Source organism: Heptranchias perlo, chromosome 1 (genome assembly GCF_035084215.1).
Source record: "Heptranchias perlo isolate sHepPer1 chromosome 1, sHepPer1.hap1, whole genome shotgun sequence".
NCBI classification, from domain to species: domain Eukaryota; kingdom Metazoa; phylum Chordata; class Chondrichthyes; order Hexanchiformes; family Hexanchidae; genus Heptranchias; species Heptranchias perlo.
In genome coordinates this window covers 9458973-9482247 of record NC_090325.1, presented here as the reverse complement: position 1 = coordinate 9482247, position 23275 = coordinate 9458973, and the positions used below count along the sequence as shown (strand labels likewise).

The 23275-nt window shown below is 46.0% G+C and overlaps 1 protein-coding gene across 3 annotated transcripts in view; it reads left to right on the top strand.

The window, feature by feature from the left end:
- Positions 1 to 6547: 6547 nt before the first annotated feature.
- The window catches only part of aup1 (AUP1 lipid droplet regulating VLDL assembly factor), a 52143-nt gene continuing 35415 nt past the window's right edge, over positions 6548 to 23275 (top strand). For 2 of the 3 annotated variants that reach the window (XM_067980297.1, XM_067980244.1), the window contains exons 1-2: positions 6548 to 6818; positions 12489 to 12626. In XM_067980297.1, coding sequence (XP_067836398.1) covers positions 6778 to 6818; positions 12489 to 12626 — 179 coding nt within the window. In that variant the 5' untranslated portion in view covers positions 6548 to 6777. Of the gene's footprint in view, positions 6819 to 12488; positions 12627 to 16664; positions 16804 to 23275 lie in introns of those variants that run through there. The other variant, XM_067980308.1, reaches the window with a different exon arrangement.

Here is a 23275-nt window from a genome sequence, read left to right as displayed (position 1 = left end):
TAACGGAGTAGGTCCTGGCCCGATTCGATCTACCAAAATGCATCACCTCACATTTATCTAAATTAAACTCCATCTGCCATTCATCGACCCACTGGCCCAATTTATCAAGATCCCGTTGCAATCCTAGATAACCTATCTTTGGCCCCCTCCTATTTCTCAACTACATGCTGCCCCTCGGCAACATCATCCGAAAAAACAATATCAGGTTCCACGTGTATGTCAGTAGCACCCAGCTCTACCTCACCATCACCCCTCTCGACCCCTCCACTGTCTTTCATTTGTCACGCTGCTTGTCCGACATCCCATACTGGATGAGCAAAAATTTCCCCCAACTAAATATTGGGAAGACCGAAGCCATTGTCATTGGTCCCCGCCACAAACTCTGTTCTCTAGCCCTCCATCCCTCTCCCTGACCACTGTCTGAGGCTGAACCAGACCATTTGCAACCTTGGCATCCTCTGACAACCCTGAGATGAGCTTCCAACCGCAAACATGCTCCATCACCAAGACTGCCTACTTCCATCTCACTAACATCGCCCGTCTCCTCCCCTGCCTCAGCTCATCTGCTGCTGAAACCCTCATCCATGCCTTTGATATCTCTAGATGTGACTATTGCAATGCTCTCCTGGCCAGCCTCCCATCTTCTACCCTCCATAAACTTGAGCTCATCCAAAACTCTGCTGCCCATATCCTGACTCGCACCAAGTCCCGATCACCCATCACCCCCATACTCACTGACCTATATTGGCTCCTGGTCCGGGAATGCCTCGATTTTAAAATTCTCATCCTTGTTTTCAAATTCTTCCGTGGCCTCGCCCCTCCCTATCTCCCTAGCCCTGGAACCATTCGAGATCTCTGCACTCCTCCAATTCTTGCCTCTTGCGCTCCACTATTGGCGGTCGTGCCTTTGGTTGCCTAGCCCTTAAGCTCTGGAATCCCCTCCCTAAACCTCTCTGCCTCTCTCTTCTCTTTTAAGACGCTTCTTAAAACCTACCTCTTTGACCAAGCTTTTCGTCACCTGTCCTAATATCTCCTTATGTGGCTCGGTGTCAAATTTTATTTGATAATCGCTGTTGTGAAACACCTTGAGATGTTTTACTATGTTAAAAGCGCTGTATAAAGATGTTGTGGTGGTGGATGGGGACTGGTTGAGCCTACGTTCAACGAAGAAGCGGGGATGGAGATGGAGAGGGACTGGATGCCCAATATGAAAAGGAGACGGTTAGGAATAGGAAAGATCATAAGAGATAGGAGCAGGAGTAGGCCATTCGGCCCCTTGAGCCTGCTCCGCCATTTAATGAGATCATGGCTGATCTGATTTTTACCTCAACTCCACTTTCCCGCCTTTTCCCCATATCCTTTGACTCCCTTGCTGATCAAAAATTTGTCTAACTCAGCCTTGAATGTATTCAATGACTCAGCCTCCACAACCTTTTGGGGTAAAGAATTCCAAAGATTCACGACCCTCTGGGAGAAGAAATTCCTCCTCATTTCCGTCTTAAACGGGCAACCCCTTATTCTGAGACTATGTCCCCTAGTTTTAAGATTCCCCCATGAGGGGTAACATCCTCTCAGCATCTACCCTATCGAGTCCCCTCAGAATCTTGCATGTTTCAATAAGATCTCCTCTCATTCTTCTAAACTCCAGTGAGTATAGACCCAACCTGTTCAGTCTTTCCTCATGAGATAACCCTTCCATACCCGGAATCAACCTAGTGAACCTTCTGAACTGCCTCCAATGCAAGTATATCCTTCCTTAATTAAGGGCACTAGAACTGTACGCAGTACTCCAGGTGTGGTCTCACCAGCAGCCTGTACAGTTGTAGCATGATTTCCCTGTTTTTATACTCTATCCCCCTGGAAATAAAGTTCAATATTCCATTTGCCTTCCGGATTACCTGCTGCACCTGTACATTGACTTTTTGTGTTTCATGTACGAGGACACCCAGATCCCTCTGTACCGCAGCATTTTGTAGTATTTCTCCATTCAAATAATATTTTGCTTTTTTATTTTTCTTCCCAAAGTGGATGACTTCACATTTTCCCACATTATACTCCATCTGCCAAATTTTTGCCCATTCGCTTAACCTGTCAATATCCCTTTGCAGACACTTTGTCCTCCTCAGAACTTGCTTTTCCACCTTTCTTTGTATCATCAGCAAATTTGCCTACAGTACACTCTGTTCCTTCATCCAAGTCATTGATATATATTGTAAATAGTTGAGGCCCCAGCACTGAGCCCTGCGGCGCCCCACTAGTTACAGATTGCCATTTTCAAAATGATCCTTTTATCCCGACTCTTTGTTTTCTGTTAGTTAGCCAATCCTCTATCCATGCCAGTATATTACCCCCAACACCATGAGCTCTTATCTTGTGCAGTAATCTTTTATGTGGCACCTTATCGAATGCCTTTTGGATAACAGAAGACTTGGAGGGCATTAACGGGATTGGACAAAGTCAGCATGGGTTTATGAAAGGGAAATCATATTTAACAAATCTACTGGAGTTTTTTGAGGATGTAACTAGTAGAATAGATAGGGGAGAACCAGTGGATGTGGTGTATTTGGATTTTCAGAAGGCTTTTGACCTACATTTGTCTTCACTAATCTTTTTCTCTTGACATATTTATAAAAAAAGCTTTTACAGTCAGTTTTTATGTTCCCTGCTAGTTTACTCTCATACTCTACTTTTCCCCTCTTAATCTCTTTGTCCTCCTTTGCTGAATTCTGAACTGCTCCCAATCCTCAGGCTTGCTGCTTTTTCTGGCAATTTTATATGCCTCCTCTTTGGATCTAATACTATCCCTAATTTCTTTTGTAAGCCACGGTTGAGCCACCTTTCCTGTTTTATTTTTGTGCCAGACAGGAATGAATAAATGGTGTAATTCCTGCACACGTCCTTTAAATATTAGCCATTGCCTATCCACCGTCATCCCTTTTAGTAAAGTTCCCCAATCTATCATAGCCAACTCACACCTCGTACTTTCGTGTGATCCTTTATTTTGAGATCATTAATTAATCCTGTTTTGTTACCCATTACCAGATCCAAAATGGCCTGTTCTCTGGTTGGTTACCCAACATATTGGTCTAAGAAACAGTCCCGAATACACTCTGAACTCCTCCTCAGGGCTACTTTTGCCAATTTGATTTGTCTAATCTATGTGAAAGTTAAAATCACCCATGATTATTACATTACCTTTTTTACAAGCCCCCTTATTTCCTGATTAATATTTTGACCTACGGTGTAGCTACTGTTGGGGGGCCTATATATTACTCCCACCAGTGATTTCTTTCCCTTGCTATTTCTTACCTCCACCCAAATTGATTCGACATCTTGATCTTCTGAGCCAAGATCATTTCTCACTATTATACCAATTTCATCCTTTATTAACAGAGCTACCCTATCACCTTTACCTTTCTTCCTATCCTTCCAAAATGTTAAATAACCCTGAATATTTACTCCCAACCTTGGTCACCTTGCAACCACGTCTCTGTAGTGGCCATGAGCTCAAACCCATTTGTTTCTATTTGTGCCGTCAATTCATCTATTTTATTACGAATGCTGCGCGCATTCAGATAAAGAACCTTTAATTTTGTCTTTTTACCATTCTTTCCTACCCCGGCCCCATTTGCTAGTGCAATCTTATGTTTGTACGCTCTGTCCCTTCCTGACACTCTCTGTTGATCATTACCTCAATCATTTTCCTGTACTACTTCCTTGTCTTTTCTCTTTATCAATCTAAACTTTGCTCCACCTGAGCCCTCTCCCCTCTATTTAGTTTAAAACCTTCTCTACCGCCCTAGTTATTCGGTTAGCCAGAACACTGGTCCCAGCATGGTTCAGGTGAAGCCCGTCCCAACGGAACAGCTCCCTCTTTCCCCAGTACTGGTGCCAGTGCCCCATGAATCGAAACCCACTTCTCCCACACCAATCTTTGAGCCAGGCATTCATCTCTCTGATCTGATTTACCATGTGCCAATTAGCTCGTGGCTCAGCTAATAATCCGAAGATTATCACCTTTGTGGTTCTGCTTTTTAATTTAGTCCCTAGCTGCTCAAACTCCCTCAGCAGAACCTCTTTCTTAGTCCTACCTATGTCATCGTACCTACGTGGACCACGACAATTGGATCTTCCCCCTCCCACTCTAAGTTCCTCTCCAGCCCTGAGGAGATGTCCTTAACCCTGGCACCGGGTAGGCAACACAGACTCTCGTTCCTGACTGCAGAGAACAGTGTCTATCCCTCTAACTACACTCGCCTACTACAACCATATTCCTTTTTTATTTCCCCCATTTGAATGGCCCCCTGCACCACGGTGCCGTGGCCAGTTTGCTCATCCTCCCTGCAGTCCCTGCACTCGTCCACAAGGGCTGCAAGAACCTCGTATCGATTGGACAAGTGCAGAGGCTGAGGCTCCTGCAATGCTACCTCCTGGATCCCCGTACCTGCCTCACTCGCAGTCACACCCTCCTGTCCCTGACCACGTGCCAATTCTACAGTATTTCCAAACTGGAAAGTGTTAAAGTGGCGGAAGGCATCGGAAGATTCACAGATGTAGTTTGGAAGAGACTGAACAAGGGGAGAAAAAAGAGTCGAGGCAGAAGGAAATAAGTTCCGTGGGGCAAGAACAGGCTGAAACGAGGGTCTCCCAGGGCAGTCCAGTTTGTGGATCTTGGGAACGAGGTAGAAGCGGGCTATGCGGGGTTGGGGGACGATGAGGTTGGAGGCCACGGGGGGGGCAGATCTCCAGAGGAGATGAGGTCAGTGACAGTCTGGGAAACTATTGCTTGTTGTTCGGCAGTGGGGTCATTGTCCAGGGGGTGGTAGGAGGAGGTGTCGGAGAGTTGGCGTTCAGCCTCCGCAAGGTAGAGCTCTGTTCGCCACACAACAACAGCGCCGCCCTTGTCAGCAGGTTTAATGACAATGTCGGGGTTGGAACTGAGAGAACGGAGTGCTGTAAGTTCAGAGGGAGGTAAATTAGAGTGAGTTATGGGAGTAGAGAAATTGAGACGGCCGATGTCACGCTGGAAGTTTCCAATGAAAAGATCAAGAGAGGGTAAGAGGCCAGAGGGAGGGGTCCAGTTGGAATGAGCTCTCTGAAGATGGGAGAAAGGGGGGGGGGAGGAGAGAAGAGTCCTGGCCAAAGAAGTGGTCGCAGAGTTGAAGGCGACGGAAGAAGAGCTCAGCGTCGTGTCGAGCTTGAAATTCATTGAGGTGGGGACGTGAGGGGATGAAGCTGAGGACTGATCGTTCGGTGTCAGAGAGAGGAAGGTCAGAGGGGATAGTGAAAACAAAGGGTGAGATTGGAAGGAGGGATCGGGTCAGAGGAAAGTGAAGGGGAAGAAGGATGAGGAGGGGCGTTGTTATCTAAGAGTTGTTGAAGCTTGCAGTCCTTGACACCTGAAAGGAAGAAGAAAAAGATTTTTGTCAAAGCACTGGATGAGGCGAAGGATGAAATGGAACTGCGGAAGAGGACAACTCTGAGTGAGTCGGTGCTGCTGGAGAGAGGGGTCGAGAGCCTGCACGTGGCAGCACAACGCGTGAGCGTGAATCTCAGGAAACAGCGAGAGCGGTGGTTCGAGGAACGCTGAATATCATGGAGGTATCTGTAATCACAGGTGGATCCGAAACACGACAGGTGGAATTTAAATTGCTTTGAGCATTGGAAATGATTTCCATTCTCTTTTGTTAATAGTTCGTTAATGAAGTGTTAACATAAATTACACGTTGCCAGATCACACGAACAAATCACGCACCAGAAATGGCATTTTATGAATACAAGGCTTGGTATGCACACATCACACTAGTGGGGTCACGCTTTGTTACAGATGCCAAAGAGTCTTAAAAAGAGAAACCGTTCATTCCATTATGGAAACTTCTGCCCTGAAGCCTGAAATTTACAACCAAATGGTTAATCTCAAATTCAGTTCAGAAATTCACAGATACAATTAAGTGGATCCCCACAGGGAGTACTTGGCTGTGACATTAAACAAGATTAGCAGCTAAAATTCACAACTTTGCTACAGACTGCCCATGAGCAACCCCCAAAGGAGATTTATTAGTGCTTTAAAATAACATAGAGAATGAGTTTCACAACTTTCCATGTTATTTATTACACCTTTTTCTTTCTTATCCCGGATTAAAATGTGACCTTAAAGATTGTTATTCTCTCCCCCCTCCCCCTCCCCTTATTCTGTACTTGGTTTCTGTTCATTGACCTGCACTGCCTCCCTTTTTTGTTTAAAAGAGAAACAATTAAAAATAAACTTTTAAACTAGTTTGTGGAGCGCATGCGCACTGAAAGCGTTTCTGGCCTGAGTGCGTTCCGCGCATGGGCTGAGGGGAGCTGGAGACTCAGGGCGGAGCCTGTGTCGGTGGTACGCGTGCGCGGCGAGGGCCGGCTGCAGTGTGTTCTGGGATTTGGAGTTTTTCCCGGCCCCTCCCCCATGGACAACCGGCGGCTGGCGGACTACATCTCCCGCCGTGCCCCGCGGAGAGGGGGCGATTGCGCGCCGTCGCTCCGCTCTTCCAATGCCGTTACGCCACGGTCGTCTCCCAACATGGTGGCGGTGTGGTGAAGGAAAGGGGGAGGGATGGGGGCTGCGCCGGCGCCGAGGATCGGGGATTGCGGCCTCTGAGAGGAGGAGGAGGAGGAGGAGAGTGAAGGATCGACGGGCCGGTCGGCGAGTGCCGTCTGAGGGAGAGAGAGAGAGCGCGCGCGGCACCGGGGCCGCGCGTCCTGGACGGGGAGTGGGGCCTGAGCAGAGGGCCCGGGGACATGGAGTCCCCGCGGGTGGAGCAGCTCTTCGACTTCAGAAGGTGAAGGGAGACTGTGGGTCCGCGCTGACCCTTACACTGTACACACTGACCCTTACACTGTACACACTGACCCTTACACTGTGCACACTAACCCCTACACTGTACACACTGACCCTTACACTGTACACACTGACCCTTACACTGCACACACTGACCCCTACACTGTACACACTGACCCTTACACTGTACACACTGACCCTTACACTGTACACACTGACCCCTACACTGTGCACACTGACCCCTACACTGTACACACTGACCCTTACACTGTACACACTGACCCTTACACTGTACACACTGACCCCTACACTGTGCACACTGACCCCTACACTGTACACACTGACCCTTACACTGTGCACACTGACCCCTACACTGTACACACTGACCCCTACACTGTACACACTGACCCCTACACTGTACACACTGACCCCTACACTGTGCACACTGACCCCTACACTGTACACACTGACCCTTACACTGTACACACTGACCCTTACACTGTACACACTGACCCCTACACTGTACACACTGACCCCTACACTGTACACACTGACCCTTACACTGTACACACTGACCCCTACACTGTACACACTGACCCCTACACTGTGCACACTGACCCCTACACTGTGCACACTGACCCCTACACTGTACACACTGACCCCTACACTGTACACACTGACCCCTACACTGTGCACACTGACCCCTACACTGTACACACTGACCCCTACACTGTACACACTGACCCCTACACTGTACACACTGACCCTTACACTGTACACACTGACCCCTACACTGTACACACTGACCCTTACACTGTGCACACTGACCCTTACACTGTGCACACTGACCCCTACACTGTACACACTGACCCCTACACTGTACACACTGTGAGTGAGTACACACTGACCCCTACACTGTGCACACTGACTCCTACACTGTACACACTGACCCCTACACTGCGCACACTGACCCTAACACTGCACACACTGACCCCTGCACTGCCCACACTGACCCTTACACTGTGCACACTGACCCTTACACTGTGCACACTGACCCTTACACTGTGCACACTGACCCTTACACTGTGCACACTGACCCTTACACTGTGCACACTGACCCCTACACTGTGCACACTGACCCTTACACTGCCCACACTGACCCTTACACTGCCCACACTGACCCTTACACTGCACACACAGAGTGTGGGTCCACACTGACCCCTACACTGTACACACTGACCCTTACACTGTACACACTGTGAGTGAGTACACACTGACCCTTACACTGTACACACTGACCCTTACACTGTACACACTGACCCTTACACTGCCCACACTGACCCTTACACTGCACACACTGACCCTTACATTGTACACACTGACTCTTACACTGTACACACTGACTCTTACACTGTACACACTGAGAGTGTGGGTCCACACTGACCCTTACACTGTACACACTGTGTGAGTGTGGGTCCACACTGACCCTTACACTGTACACAGTGTGAGTGTGGGTCCACGCTGACCCTTACACTGTACACAGTGTGGGTCCACGCTGACCCTTACACTGTACACACTGAGAGTGTGGGTCCACACACCCTTACACTGTACACACGTGTGGGTCCACACTGATCCTACACTGTACATACTGTGAGTGAGTGTGGGTCCACGCTGACCCTTACACTGTCCATACTGTGTGAGTGAGTGTGGGTCCACGCTGACCCTTACACTGTACACAGTGTGGGTCCACACTGACCCTTACACTGTACATACTGTGTGAGTGAGTGTGTGGGTCCACGCTGACCCTTACACTGTACACAGTGTGGGTCCACGCTGACCCTTACACTGTACATACTGTGAGTGAGACAGTGGAGCTGCACTGACTCTTGAACTATACATTCTGTGACTAATTATCCCTGGGTTTCCTATTTGCAGTCACTGACTTTGGACACCCCGTCAATGCTGCAGACTCAGTGTTGTTGGCCTATTCCTGACACTTTCTCCTTTTTCAAATTTTCAACTCTCATGGTTTTTACCGTCTAAGAAATTAGGATTATAGTGCCCGGCAACAGCACATTTATTTGCTGCTGAGAGCCTTTTGCCCGGACAAGAGTCGGGTGATGTGGCAGAAGTGAAGGAATTTGGTGAGTGGGTACTGGAGGCTCGGTGCGAAGGATAGGTTTTTATCGGATTCTATTTAAGGCAGAGAAACAGTGAAGTTGTCTCGGAGAGACTGGTTTCACTCGAGGCTGAAAGATTGGCCCCTGGTGGCTGAGCTGTGGGAGTAGTAATCCACAGTCTAGGGAGCAGAGGCTGTGCTGCTTCACAAGGCTGATTATTTCCCAAATAGGGTGGAGGGATTTGAAACCCGTATACTGTGGTACTAGAATGCCTTGAAGCTTGGGCAGCGCTGAGGAGGGGGAGGTTTCACGGGTGTGTGGAAGAGTCGTCGGCCCATGAGATTCTGAATTACCCCAAGTTTGGCAAGAGTGGAGATGTGGGGACTGGCTGCAAATTAATCCTAACGGTGATAGAGGCCCAAAGTCATTTCACAGAACACCGGACAGATGGTCTGAGAAAGCAGGGCAAAGACCAAGGGAAGTCTAGATTAAACTGCATTTATTTCAATGCAAGAAGTCTGATGGGCAAGGCAGATGAACTCAGGGCATGGATGGGTACATGGGACTGGGATGTTATAGCTATTACTGAAACATGGCTAAGGGAGGGGCAGGACTGGCAGCTCAATGTTCCAGGGTACAGATGCTATAGGAAAGATAGAGCAGGAGGTAAGAGAGGAGGGGGAGTTGCGTTCTTGATTAGGGAGAACATCACGGCAGTAGTGAGAGGGGATATATCCGAGGGTTCGCCCACTGAGTCTATATGGGTAGAACTGAAAAATAAGAAGGGAGAGATCACTTTGATAGGATTGTACTACAGACCCCCAAATAGTCAACGGGAAATTGAGGAGCAAATATGTAAGGAGATTACAGACAGCTGCAAGAAAAATAGGGTGGTAATAGTAGGGGACTTTAACTTTCCCAACATTGACTGGGACAGCCATAGCATTAGGGGCTTGGATGGAGAGAAATTTGTTGAGTGTATTCAGGAGGAATTTCTCATTCAGTATGTGGATGGCCCGACTAGAGAGGGGGCAAAACTTGACCTCCTCTTGGGAAATAAGGAAGGGCAGGTGACAGAAGTGTTAGTGAGGGATCACTTTGGGACCAGTGATCATAATTCCATTAGTTTTAAGATAGCTATGGAGAAGGATAGGCCTGGCCCAAAAGTTAAAATTCTAAATTGGGGAAAGGCCAATTTTCATGGTATTAGACAGGAACTTTCAGAAGTTGATTGGGAGAGTCTGTTGGCAGGCAAAGGGACGTCTGGTAAGTGGGAGGCTTTCAAAAGTGTGTTAACCAGGGTTCAGGGTAAGCACATTCCTTATAAAGTGAAGGGCAAGGCTGGTAGAAGTAGGGAACCTTGGATGACTCGGGAGATTGAGGCCCTAGTCAAAAATAAGAAGGAGGCATATGACATGCATAGGCAGCTGGGATCAAGTGGATCCCTTGAAGAGTATAGAGATTGCCGGAGTAGAGTTAAGAGAGAAATCAGGAGGGCAAAAAGGGGATATGAGATTGCTTTGGCAGATCAGGCAAAGGTGAATCCAAAGAGCTTCTACAAATACATAAAGGGCAAAAGGGTAACTAGGGAGAGAGTAGGGCCTCTTAAGGATCAACAAGGTCATCTATGTGCGGAACCACAAGAGATGGGTGAGATCCTGAATGAATATTTCACATCGGTATTTACGGTTGAGAAAGGCATGGATGTTAGGGAACTTGGGGAAATAAATAGTGATGTCTTGAGGAGTGTACATATTACAGAGAGGGAGGTGCTGGAAGTCTTAACGCGCATCAAGGTAGATAAATCTCCGGGACCTGATGAAATGTATCCCAGGACGTTATGGGAGGTTAGGGAGGAAATTGCGGGTCCCCTAGCAGAGATATTTGAATCATCCACCGCTACAGGTGAGGTGCCTGAAGATTGGAGGGTAGCAAATGTTGTGCCTTTGTTTAAGAAGGGCGGCAAGGAAAAGCCTGGGAATTACAGACCAGTGAGCCTGACATCTGTAGTGGGTAAGTTGTTAGAGGGTATTCTGAGAGACAGGATCTACAGGCATTTGGAGAGGCAGGGACTAATTAGGAACAGTCAGCATGGTTTTGTGAGAGGAAAATCATGTCTCACGAATTTGATTGAGTTTTTTGAAGGGGTAACCAAGAAGATAGATGAGGGCTGTGCAGTAGACGTGGTCTACATGGACTTCAGCAAAGCATTTGACAAGGTACCGCATGGTAGGTTGTTACATAAGGTTAAATCTCATGGGATCCAAGGTGAGGTAGCCAATTGGATACAAAATTGGCTTGACGACAGAAGACAGAGGGTGGTTGTGGAGGGTTGTTTTTCAAACTGGATGCCTGTGTCCAGCGGTGTGCCTCAGGGATCGGTGCTGGGTCCGCTGTTATTTGTTATTTATATTAATGATTTGGATGAGAATTTAGGAGGCATGATGACACCAAGATTGGTGGCATTGTGGACAGTGAAGAAGGTTATCTAGGATTGCAACGGGATCTTGATAAATTGGGCCAGTGGGCCGATGAATGGCAGATGGAGTTTAATTTAGATAAATGTGAGGTGATGCATTTTGGTAGATCGAATCGGGCCAGGACCTACTCCGTTAATGGTAGGGCGTTGGGGAGAGTTATAGAACAAAGAGATCTGGGAGTACAGATTCATAGCTCCTTGAAAGTGGAGTCACAGGTGGATAGGGTAGTGAAGAAGGCATTCAGCATGCTTGGTTTCATTGGTCAGAACATTGAATGCAGGAGTTGGGATGTCTTGTTGAAGTTGTACAGGGCATTGGTGAGGCCACACTTGGAGTACTGTGTACAGTTCTGGTCACCCTATTACAGAAAGGATATTATTAAACTAGAAAGAGTGCAGAAAAGATTTACTAGGATGCTACCGGGACTTGATGGTTTGACTTACAGGGAGAGGTTAGACAGACTGGGACTTTTTTCCCTGGAGAGCAGGAGGTTAAGGGGTGATCTTATCGAAGTCTATAAAATAATGAGGGGCATAGATAAGGTCGATAGTCAAAATCTTTTCCCAAAGGTAGGGGAGTCTATAACGAGGGGGCATAGATTTAAGGTGAGAGGGGAGAGATACAAAAGGGTCCAGAGGGGCAATTTTTTCACTCAAAGGGTGGTGAGTGTCTGGAACGAGCTGCCAGAGGCAGTAGTAGAGGCGGGTACAATTTTGTCTTTTAAAAAGCATTTGGACAGTTACATGGGTAAGATGGGTATGGAGGGATATGGGCCAAGTGCAGGCAATTGGGACTAGCTTAGTGGTATAAACTGGGCGACATGGACATGTTGGGCCGAAGGGCCTGTTTCCATGTTGTAACTTCTATGATTCTATGATTCTATGAACACTGTTAGAACCAGCCAGCTGGGGAGGTTTGCATTGAAACAGTCTATACTAGGTTTGGTCCTTGAAGCTGGTGATAGAAATCCATTGTCCAACCATCCTCCTCTTTAACGGTAACTGCACCCCTTTACTATCCGCTAATTTTGTGCGGGAAGTTCTTAACCACCTGTTTCTTTTTAACTTTCAGGTTACCTACAGATGGTTTTCTGTTGGCCCTGCTCGTCCTGTACACTCCATTCGGCATCTGTTTAATGCTTCTCAGGATATTTATTGGGATTCACGTGTTTTTAGTAAGCAGTGCTCTCCCGGATAGCCTATTACGAAGGTATGGGTTTTTTTTTCCCCCGCCACCCCAGTAGTTATGAATGAAGTATAAAAAGAATAAAATGGGGGCCGAGGTTTTGTTCTGTTTTGCTTCCTAACAGCGTGTTGCTAAGTGAAGATCCTCTGGTATTGGGCCGAGGCCTGAACGAGAAGGCCAATTGTTCAAAGTGGGGAGGGATTTACGTGGAACTACACCGAGTCTGCAGCACAGAAACAGGCCATTCAGCCCAGCTGGTCTTTGCTGGTGTTTAGTTTCCACACGAGCCTCCTCCCTCCCTACTTCATCTAACCCGATCAGCATATCCTTCTATTCCTTTCTCCCTCATGTGCTTATCTTGCTTCCCCTTAAATGCATCTATGAGTCTCGATTATGTCCGTATGAGAGGCTGCAGTTCTGCTCCAGGCGCTGATCTGAGACTGGTATCTGCTGACTGTGATGTCCACTCCTTGCACATCTATCTGAGTCTGAGGCGTGACAAGGTAACTCTCCACTTTCGTGCACGGATGCGCGCACGCTATCGTCTGAGCACCAATGCCGAGACTTGCAGCGGGCCAAGAAGGCAGCCCATCACCACCTGGAGGGTAACTAGGGGTGGGCATTGCCCAAGTGCCGAGGACAAAGCCCCACTCTGCTAGCAGAATGCCCGCTTTGTGCCAACAGTAACTAGTTTTCAGGATCCCATTCAGTCCAGTGGACTCTGTCTTCAGGCCACACTTTGTTGTAAGCAGTGTGAGCTTGAAGCAATGTGAGACGATGTCTTTGGGAGTTCTCGCACCACTTTACAATACTTCAGTGTTGGGTGGGGAGTAAACCTTCAGAACATAGGAACGGGAGTAGGCCACTCAGCCCCTCGCACCTGCTCCGCCATTCTGTATGATCACAGCTGATCTGTACCTCAACTCCATTTACCCGCTGTAGCCTCATGTCCCTTGATACCCTTACCTAACAAAACTCTTGTCGATCTCAGTCTTGAAAGCTTCTATTGACCTTTTTGGGGAAAAGAGTTCCAGATTTCCACTACCCTTTGTGTGAAAAAGTGCTTCCTGATTTCCCTTCCAAATGGCCTAGCTCTAATTTTAAGAATATGCCCCCTCGTTCTTGATTCCCCCACCAGAGGAAATAGTTTCTCCATATCTACCCTATCGAATCCCTTTAACATTTTAAACACCTCGATCGGATCACCCCTCAATGTTTCATACTCAAGGGAATACAAGCCAAGTTTATGCACTCTGTCCTCATAATTTAACGCTCTGAGCCCCGTTATCATTCTGTTGAATCTGCGCTGCACCCCTTCCAAGGCCAATATAACCTTCCTGAAGTGCGGTGCTCAAAACTGAACGCAGTACACCAGAAGGGGTCTGATCAAGCCTCTGTACATCTTAACTTTGTCGCCTTTGTATTCCAGCCCCCTTGAGATAAAGGCCAACATTCCATTAGCCTTTTTGATTACGTTTTGTACCTGCCCACTAGCTTTAAATGATTTGGACTCCCAAACCTCTTTGCGTACCATTGCAGCCTCAAAATTGCTTTCCATCGACTTGAAAGTGGCAGCACAGACCCTGAGATTTCTTTCGTGACATAATGCCAGCTGTGCCTAGGGTTATTATCTCATGGATTTGACTCTGCCAAGTAGCACAGAATGAGTTCGAGAAAGTGAGCATAGAATCATAGAAAGTTACAACACAGAAGGAGGCCATTCGGCCGTGCCGGCCGAAAATGAGCTATCCAGGTTAATCCTACTTTCCAGCACTTAGTCCGTAGCCCTGCAGCTTACGGCACTTCAAATGCACATCAAAGTACTTTTTAAATTAATTGAGGGTTTCTGCCTCTACCACCCTTTCAGGCAGTGAGTTCCAGACCCCCACTACCTATGGGTGAAAAAATTTCTCCTCAGCTCCCCTCTAATCCTTCAACCAATTACTTTAAATCTATAAACCCTGGTCACTGACCCCTCTGCTAAGGGAATTAGATCCTCCCTATCCACTCTATCTAGTCCCATCATGATTTTATATACCTCAATTAAATCTCCCCTCAGCCTCCTTTGTTCCAAAGAAAACAACCCCAGCCTATCCAATCTTTTCTCATAGCTAAAATTCTCCAGCCCTGGCAACATCCTCGTAAATCTCCTCTGTACCCTTTCTAGTGCAATCACATCTTTCCTGTAATGTGGTGGCCTGAACTGTATGCAGTACTCAAGCTGTGGCCTAACCAATGTTTCATACAGTTCGAACATAACCTCCCTGCTCTTATATTCTATGCCTTGGCTAATAAAGGAAAGTATCCTGTATGCCTTTTTAACCACCTTATCTACCTGTCCTGCTGTCTTCGGGGATCTGTGGACATGCACTCCAAGGTCCCTTTGTTCCTCTACACCTCTCAGTATCCTCCCATTTATTGTGTATTCCCTCCCTCGTTATTTGCCCTCCTCAAATGCATTACCTCACACTTCTCTGGATTGAATTGCATTTGCCACTTTTCTTCTCACCTGACCAGTCCATTGATATCTTCCTGCAGTCTACAGCTTTCCTCCTCACTATCAACCACATGGCCAATTTTTGTATCATCTGGAAACTTCTTGATCAAGTCCCCCACATCAAGTCCAAATATATACCACAAAAAGCAAGGGACCTAGTACTGAGCCTTGCAGAACCCCACAATCAGCCCTCCAGTCGCAAAAACACCCGTCAACCATTACCCTTTGCTTCCTGCCACTGAGCTAATTTTGGATCCAACTAACCACTTTCCCTTGGATCCCATGGGCTTTTACTTTTTTGACCAGTCTGCCATGTGGGTCCTTGTCAAAAGCCTTGCCAAAATCCACGTACACCACATCAAATGCATTACCCTCATCGACCCTCCTTGTTACCTTCTTAAAAAATTAAATCAAGTGAGTCCGACACGACCTTCCCTTAACAAATCCATGCTAACTGTCCTTGATTAACCCGTGCCTTTCTAAATGACGATTCATGCTGTCCCTCAGAATCAATTCCAATAATTTGCCCCACCACCGAGGTTAGCCTGACTGTCCTGTGATTACTCGGTCTATCTCTTTCTCCCTTTTTAAACAATGGTACAACGTTAGCAGTCCTCCAATCCTTCGGCACCGCACTTGTAGCCAGGGAGGATTGGAAAATAATGGTCAGCAGCTCAGAGATTATCAGTGACTGAATGGATCATCTAACAATCCTAGCTTAGAAAATTTATTTCTCGTTCAACCTTGATGTCCTGCATTATAGGGCATTAGCCTTTCCCAAGGTTCTTCAGTTTAAAAACAAAAAGTGTTCCCTTTAACAGAATACTTCAGAGGTCTGGGGGAGGGAGTTTAACTGGTAAACGAAGTGAGTTATATACCTTTGCCACTTGCATTCCGTACAATCTTTGGATTAATACTGAACGTTGAAATGCTATGTTTAATTATATAGAATCTGCAGTGCTGAAACAACCTATTCGACCCAACTGGTCTAAGCTGATGTTTATACTCCACACGAGCCTCTTCCAACTCTAATTACTTCTTCCCACCCTGCTCCATATCCTTCCATCCCCTTTTCCCTCATGAATGCATCATGCTCCCCCTTAAATGAATCAATGCTATCTGCTGCAGCCACTCCATGTGGCAGCTAGTTCCACATTCTCAACACTCCCTGTGTAAAGAAATTCCTCCTAAATTCTTTATTTGATATGCTAGTGACTAAATTATATTTATGCCCTCTTGTTCTGGACTCGCCCACAAGTGGAAATAGTTTCTTCTCATTTATCCTGTCGAACTCCTTCATAATTTTAAAGACCTATCAGGCCTCCTTCTTTCAAGAGAAAAGAGCTCCAGCCTGCTCAATGTATCCTGATAGTTGTATCCTCTCTATTCTGGTATCATCCTTGTAAACCTTTTCTGCACTTTCTTCAGTGCTTCAATATCCTTTTTTTGTAGAAAGGAGACAAAATCTGTGCAGAGTATTGCAAGTGTGGTATAACCAAGGACCTGTATAAATTTAACATTATCTCCCTGCTTTTGTATTCTATTCCTCTGGAAATGAATCCCAGTACTTTGTTTGGACTCTTTATGGCCGGCTGCAACTCTTGTGCTTATAGCCGTCTTTCGGAGGAGATGTTAAACTGAGGCCCCATCTGCCCTTTGAAGTGGACGTAAAATATCCCACGGCACTATTTCGACGAAGAGCAGGTGAGTTCTCCCCCGGTGTTCTGGCCAATATTCACCCCTCAACCAACTTGGCTAAAACAGATTATCTGGTCATTATCTCATTGCTGTTTGTGGGATCTTGCTGTGTGCAAATTGGCTGCCACGTTTCCTACTTTATAACAGTGATTACACTTCAAAAAGTACATCATTGGCTGTAAAGCGCTTTGGGATGTCCTGAGGTGAAAGGCGCTATATAAATGCAAGATCTTTCTTTAAATGTGGAAGTCTGGCTTAAGTACCAGTAGTTGTTCTACTCCAGTTTCTATTCATAGAAGATGGACAGTCTCTGATTAATAATGAAAACAGGAAACGCTGGAAATGTGCAGCAGCTGAAAAGATGAGACGTGTCAGTATTACGAAATTCTGAACTGTGTCTAGGTCAAACATTAACCTCTTTTTACATGCAAATGGGTCGGCTTTATATTTACAGAATTTTTCAGAGTTTTTCTTTTCCCCCGACGTTCCATGGAATCATTGAATGATGCAGCACAGAAGGAGGCCATTCGATGCATTGGACCTATGCCGGTTCTTTGAAAGAGCTGTCCAATTAGCCCCGCTCCCCTGCTTTTTCCCCATTCCCTACCGAATACATGTGTCTCGGAAAGGAGGACACATCCCTGAGGCTTGAAGCCATGCAACAAATACATTGTTCCAGTGATAAATCAAAAACAGCATTCTTATGGATCACTTCACAAATATTTTTAATTGGGTAAAATTTGCAATCAGCCATCTCGCCCCAAGGTCACAAAGGGAATTAATTAACAAACTCGAGCCAATCATAAGAACATAAGAAATAGGAGCAGGAGTAGGCCAATCGGCCCCTCGAGCCTGCTCCGCCATTCAATAAGATCATGGCTGATCTGATCCTAACCTCAAATCTAAATTCATGTCCAATTTCCTGCCCGCTCCCCGTAACCCCTAATTCCCTTTACTTCTAGGAAACTGTCTATTTCTGTTTTAAATTTATTTAATGATGTAGCTTCCACAGCTTCCTGGGGCAGCAAATTCCACAGACCTACTACCCTCTGAGTGAAGAAGTTGCTCCTCATCTCAGTTTTGAAAGAGCAGCCCCTTATTCTAAGAACTGGGAGGCTTCGAATTCGAGGGGATGCAAGTTTTAAAAAAAAAACAAGGAAGCTAGGATTAAGTTTCATACTTTGATACAGCACAGAAGGAGGCCATTCGATCCATCGTGCCTGTGCCGGCTCTTTGAACGAGCTATCCAGTTAGCTCCACTCCCCTGCTCTTTCCCCATAGCCCTATAAATATTTTCCCTTCAATTATTTATCCAGTTCCCTTTTGAAAGTTATTATTAAATCTGCTTCCACCACCCTTTCGGGCAGTGCGTTCCAGATCGTAACAACTCGCTGCGTAAAAAAAAGTTTCCTCATGTCGCCTCTGGTTCTTTTGCCAATCACCTTAAATCTGTGTTCTCTGATTACCAACCCTTCTGCCACTAGAAACAATTTCCCCTCATTTACTCTATCAAAGCTGTTCATGATTTTGAACGTCTATCAAATCTCCTCTTAACCTTCTCTGTTCTAAGGAGAACAACCCCAAGCTTCTCCAGTCTCTCCACATAACTGAAGTCCCTCATCCCTGGTACCATTCTAGTAAATCTCTTCTGCACCCTCTCTAAGGCCTTGACATCCTTCCTAAAGTGTGGTGCCCAGAATTGAACACGATACTCTAGCTGAGGCCTAATAAAGGTTTAGCATAACTTCCTTGCTTTTGTACACTAGGCCTCTGTTAATAAAACCAAGGGTCCCATTTGCTCTTTTAACAGCCTTCTCAAGTTCTGTTGCCACCTTCAAAGATTTGTGTACATACACCCTCAGTTGTCTCTGTTCCTGCACCCCCTTTAAAACTGTGCTATTTAGTTTTTATTTTCTCTCCTCATTCTTCCTACCAGAATGTATCACTTCACACTTCTCTGCATTAAATTTTTATCTGCCATGTGTCTGCCCATTTCACCAGTCTTGTCTGTGTCCTCTCGAAGTCTGTTACTTCATCAAAGAACTCAATTAAGTTAGCCCAACACGATTTGCCGTTAAATGAAAGTCAGCATGGATTTATTATTAGCCCATACTTTTCCAAGTGCTAATTAATTTTGTCCTGGATTATTGTCTCTGAACATTTCCCCACCACCACCATTGGGCTGACTGGCCTGTAATTGCCGGGTTTATCCCACTCCCCTTTTTTGAACAGGGATGTAACATTTGCAATCCTCCAGTCCTCTGGCACCGCCCCCATATCTAAGGAGGATTGGAAGATTGTGGCCAGAGCCGACGCAATTTCCACCCTTACTTCCCTCAGTAATGTAGGATGCATCCCATCTGGACCGGGTGACCTTTCTACTTTGAGTACTGCCAACCTATTATGTCCCTCCTCTTTATCTTTTTCTGTCCTATCCAATATCGCTACGGCACCTCCTTTACTGTTACATTGGCAGCATCTTCTTTAGTGAAGACAGGCAAAGTATTCATTTAGTTCCTCTGCCTCCACAAGAAGATCTCCTTTTTGGTCCATAATCGGTCCCTCCCTGTCTTTGACTACCCTTTTACTATTTATATGTTTATAAAAGACTTATTGGTTCCCTTTTATGTTAGCCGCTAATCTATTCTCATACTCTATCTTTCCCTCTTATTCCCTTTTTTAGATCTCCTCTGTACTATCTGTATTTATAGAATCATAGAAGCGTTACAGCAGGGAAGGAGGCCATTCGATCCATCGAGTCCGTGCCGGCTCTATGCTAGAGCAATCCAGCTAGTCCCACTCTCCTGCCCTATCCCTGTAGACATGCAAATTTTTTCCTATCAAGTACTTATCCAGTTCCTTTTTGAAAGCCATGATTGAATCTGCCTCCACCACCCCCTCTGGGAGAGCATTCCAGATCCTAACCACTCGCTGTGTAAAAAGGTTTTTCCTCATGTCACCTTTGGTTCTTTTGCTAATCACCTTAAATCTATGTCCTCTGGTTCTTGACCCTTCTGCCAATGGGAACAGTTTCTCTATCTTTATCTTTCGTCATCCAGGGAGCTTCAACTTTGGATGCCTTTCCTTTCTGTCCCCACCCCCCCCCCCTTTTGTGGGAATGTGCTTATTCTGTACACAAACCATCTCCTCCTTGAAGACCTCCCATTGTTCAATTACTGCTTTGCTTCTCAATTTTTGATTCCGATCCATCTGGGCCAGATCCCATTTTAACTCATAACTATTCTAATCCTGATGATGTTGTGATCATTGTTCCCCAAATTCTCCCCCACTGAAACATGCTCCACTTGCCCCACTTCATTCCCCAGAACTAGATCCAGCACTGCTTCCTTCCTCGTTAGGCTGGAAACGCACTGCTCCAGAAAGTTCTCCTGTACACATTTCAGGAATTCCTCCCCCTCTTTGCCCTTTACACTGTTACTGTCCAATCTATATTGGAATAATTGAAGCCCCCCATTATCCCTACTCTGTAGTTCTGGCATCTTTCTGTAACTTGCCTGCAAATTTGCTCCTCTATCCCTTTCCCACTATTTGGTGGCCTATAGTATACACCCAGTAGTGTAATGGTACCTCTATTGCTCCTTAATTCTATCCAAATTGATTCTTTCTTTGACACCTCAACTACATCATCCCTTTCCAATGCTATAATAGTTTATTTGATAAATAGTGCCAGCTGCGCCCCCCACCCACCCCTTTCCTTCCCTATCTTTTCTGAGTACCTTGTAGCCAGGAATATTAGGTTCCTAATCCTCCCCTTCTTTGAGCCATGTCTCTGTAATCACCACTGTATCATAGTCCCATGTGGCGACTTGTGTCTGCAGCATTTACACACATGCACTCCAAGCTCATCATAGTCTGCCTTGCATTTTCCCCCTGTCTGATCCCTCTTATTCCTGAACTATTCTTTACCCTAGTGCTGTCTGTCTCTCCCAGTGTCTGTGCAGCTTGTTTCTCCTCTCTAACATTTCATCCTGGTGCCCATCCCCCTGCCATTTCGCCTTTTTGTCTGTACCTGTCTGTGATAATGGGGAACGCTACTAAATATGGGAAAAAAATGTAAATGCTGGAAACCTGAAACAAAAACAGAAAGCGCTGGAGATAGAACCACAGAATTTCACAGCAGCGCAGGAGACCATTCGGCCCATCGTGTCTGTGCCGGCTTACAGTATAGACACATGTGCAAGTCTGTCCACATCTAAAGAAGGAAATGGCGGTTTGATGTTCTGGGTTTGGGTATAGGGTGATCTCCTGAAGCGTTAACCTTTTCTCATCAGGAGCTGATGGGCCTGCCTTGTATTTTCAGCATTTTCTGTCCTTGGTTCCTAAATTGTACCGTAGCAACTGAAAGCTTCCAGGCGCAATTAGTGTAGAGACTGATGACAGCTTTGAGACTACCAGATGTGTGTTGGTACCGCTTCCTGTTTTTTGAGAGGTCTAGTTTATTTTTTTTAGAGGTATGCATTTTTAAAGCAAGTTAGACCAGCTGTAGTCAAAACTTTTTTATATATAGCATCTTTCACATCCTTAGGACGTCCCAAAGTACTTTACAGCCAATGAGTTACTTTTGAAGTGTAGTCACACACGGCAGCCAATTTACACACAGCAAGATCCCACAAACTGCAATGAGATAAATAAGAAAGAACTTGCATTTATATAGTGCCTTTCCCGACCTCAGGGTGTCTCAAATCGCTTCACAGCCCATGAAGTACTTTTGAAGTGGCAGTCAATTTGTGCACAGCAAGCTCCCTCAAACAACAATGAAATAAATGACTAGATAACCTGTTTTTTAGGTGTTGGTTGAGGGATAAATATTGGCCAGGACACTGGGGAGAACTCCTGTGCTCCTCTTTGAAATAGTGTCACGGGATCTTTTATGTCCTCCTGAGAGGGTAGACAGGGCCTCGGCTTAACGTCTCATCCGAAATGCGGTACCTCCAACAGTGCAGCACTCCCTCAGTACTGCACTGGACTATCAGCCTCGGTTTTGTGCTCAAGTCTCTGCAGTGTGGCTTGAACCCACGACCCTTTGATTCAGAGGCCAGAGAGTTACCCACTGAGCCACGGCTGACATACTGCTTATTGGTTATCTGCTAAAATTCGTATACCACAGATGAAAACGTCAGCACCATGGAAACACCAGACACATTCTATGGAGAGGGGAGCTGTCATCGTGGCCAGCTCGATCCAATTGGAATAACCACTCCAGGCCAGTAGAAAGAAGCAAGCCTAACTAATAATGATCAGCTCCAAGAGGGAACATCGTTGCAAAAGACAGGTGGCATCCAATCTGGTTTGGGGCCGGAGAGCAGAGACTCCGGTTTGGGGACATCTCATTGTGCCGATCAACATTCTTAGCAATCACTCTGATGAAGTCAGAAGTACCACCCAAAGATGCTGTACAAAAACTTAGAAGATGCACTATGATATGTTGCATCTGATTAATTCAGGCCAGAGTTCCAAACTTTGTGAAAGAGAAAGTTTGCAAAATTTCGCACTGAATGGTGGTAGATGTTTGTTAAGTAAATATTCCCATGAACCATTTTTCTGTACTGTATGTAAGTTGTTTTCTACTAAAATGAATGCATGTGGCTAGAACAGTGTCTCGGTAGCCGCTAGTCACTGATTTCTATTGAACCACATTAGTCTGGAGGGGTAGATCTGCCACTGGGAGCTAGGGTTTTTGTCGCTTGGTTCCAGGGACCCGTGCAAGCCAGTGTCATAACTGGTAGGGTGATTCTGGTTGCACAAGCAGCGGGAAGCTTGCCACTACTTTGCTGGCTAAACTCCAACAGTATCCACAGTTGCACGGGTAGGGCTGGGCCCTTGCTAATCTGCGACTAGGTTCTCTGGACTTAGATAAATGAGGTGTTCCTGCATGTGTGTGCACTGCATATCAGGCAAATTGTACGAGTCATCGAGTCATAGAGTTATACGGCACGGATAGAGGCCCTTCGTCCCATCGTGTCCACGCCGGCCATCAAGCCCTGTCTACTCTAATCCCATAATCCCACATTGTGTGTATATTAATAGTGTATGTTAGAGACTCTGATCGTAGCAACTCCTTGCATTTATATAGCGTCTTTAATGTAGTAAAACTAACGTAATAAAACGTCCCAAAGCGCTTCACAGAAGTGTAATCAAACAGAATTTGACACCGAGCCACATAAGGAGATATTAGGACAAGTGACCAAAAGCTTGGTCAAAGAGGGTCGGTTTTCAGGAGCGTCTTAAAGGACCTAATGATTTTCTACACATCGGAGACATGGCTGGCCAGAAATATTGAGAATTTTTGTCCCGGTGTTGCCTTACTGGTGGTTTTCTGTTAAAATCTAAAAATATATATATGCTGACATTGAATCGTGAAGATTTTGAACATTTGAAGCCTCGATGTGTCTTGGTTCAGTGCAGACTTGTGTTAAAATCAAGAATCATAGCACCATCTCCAACTCTAACTCACTCT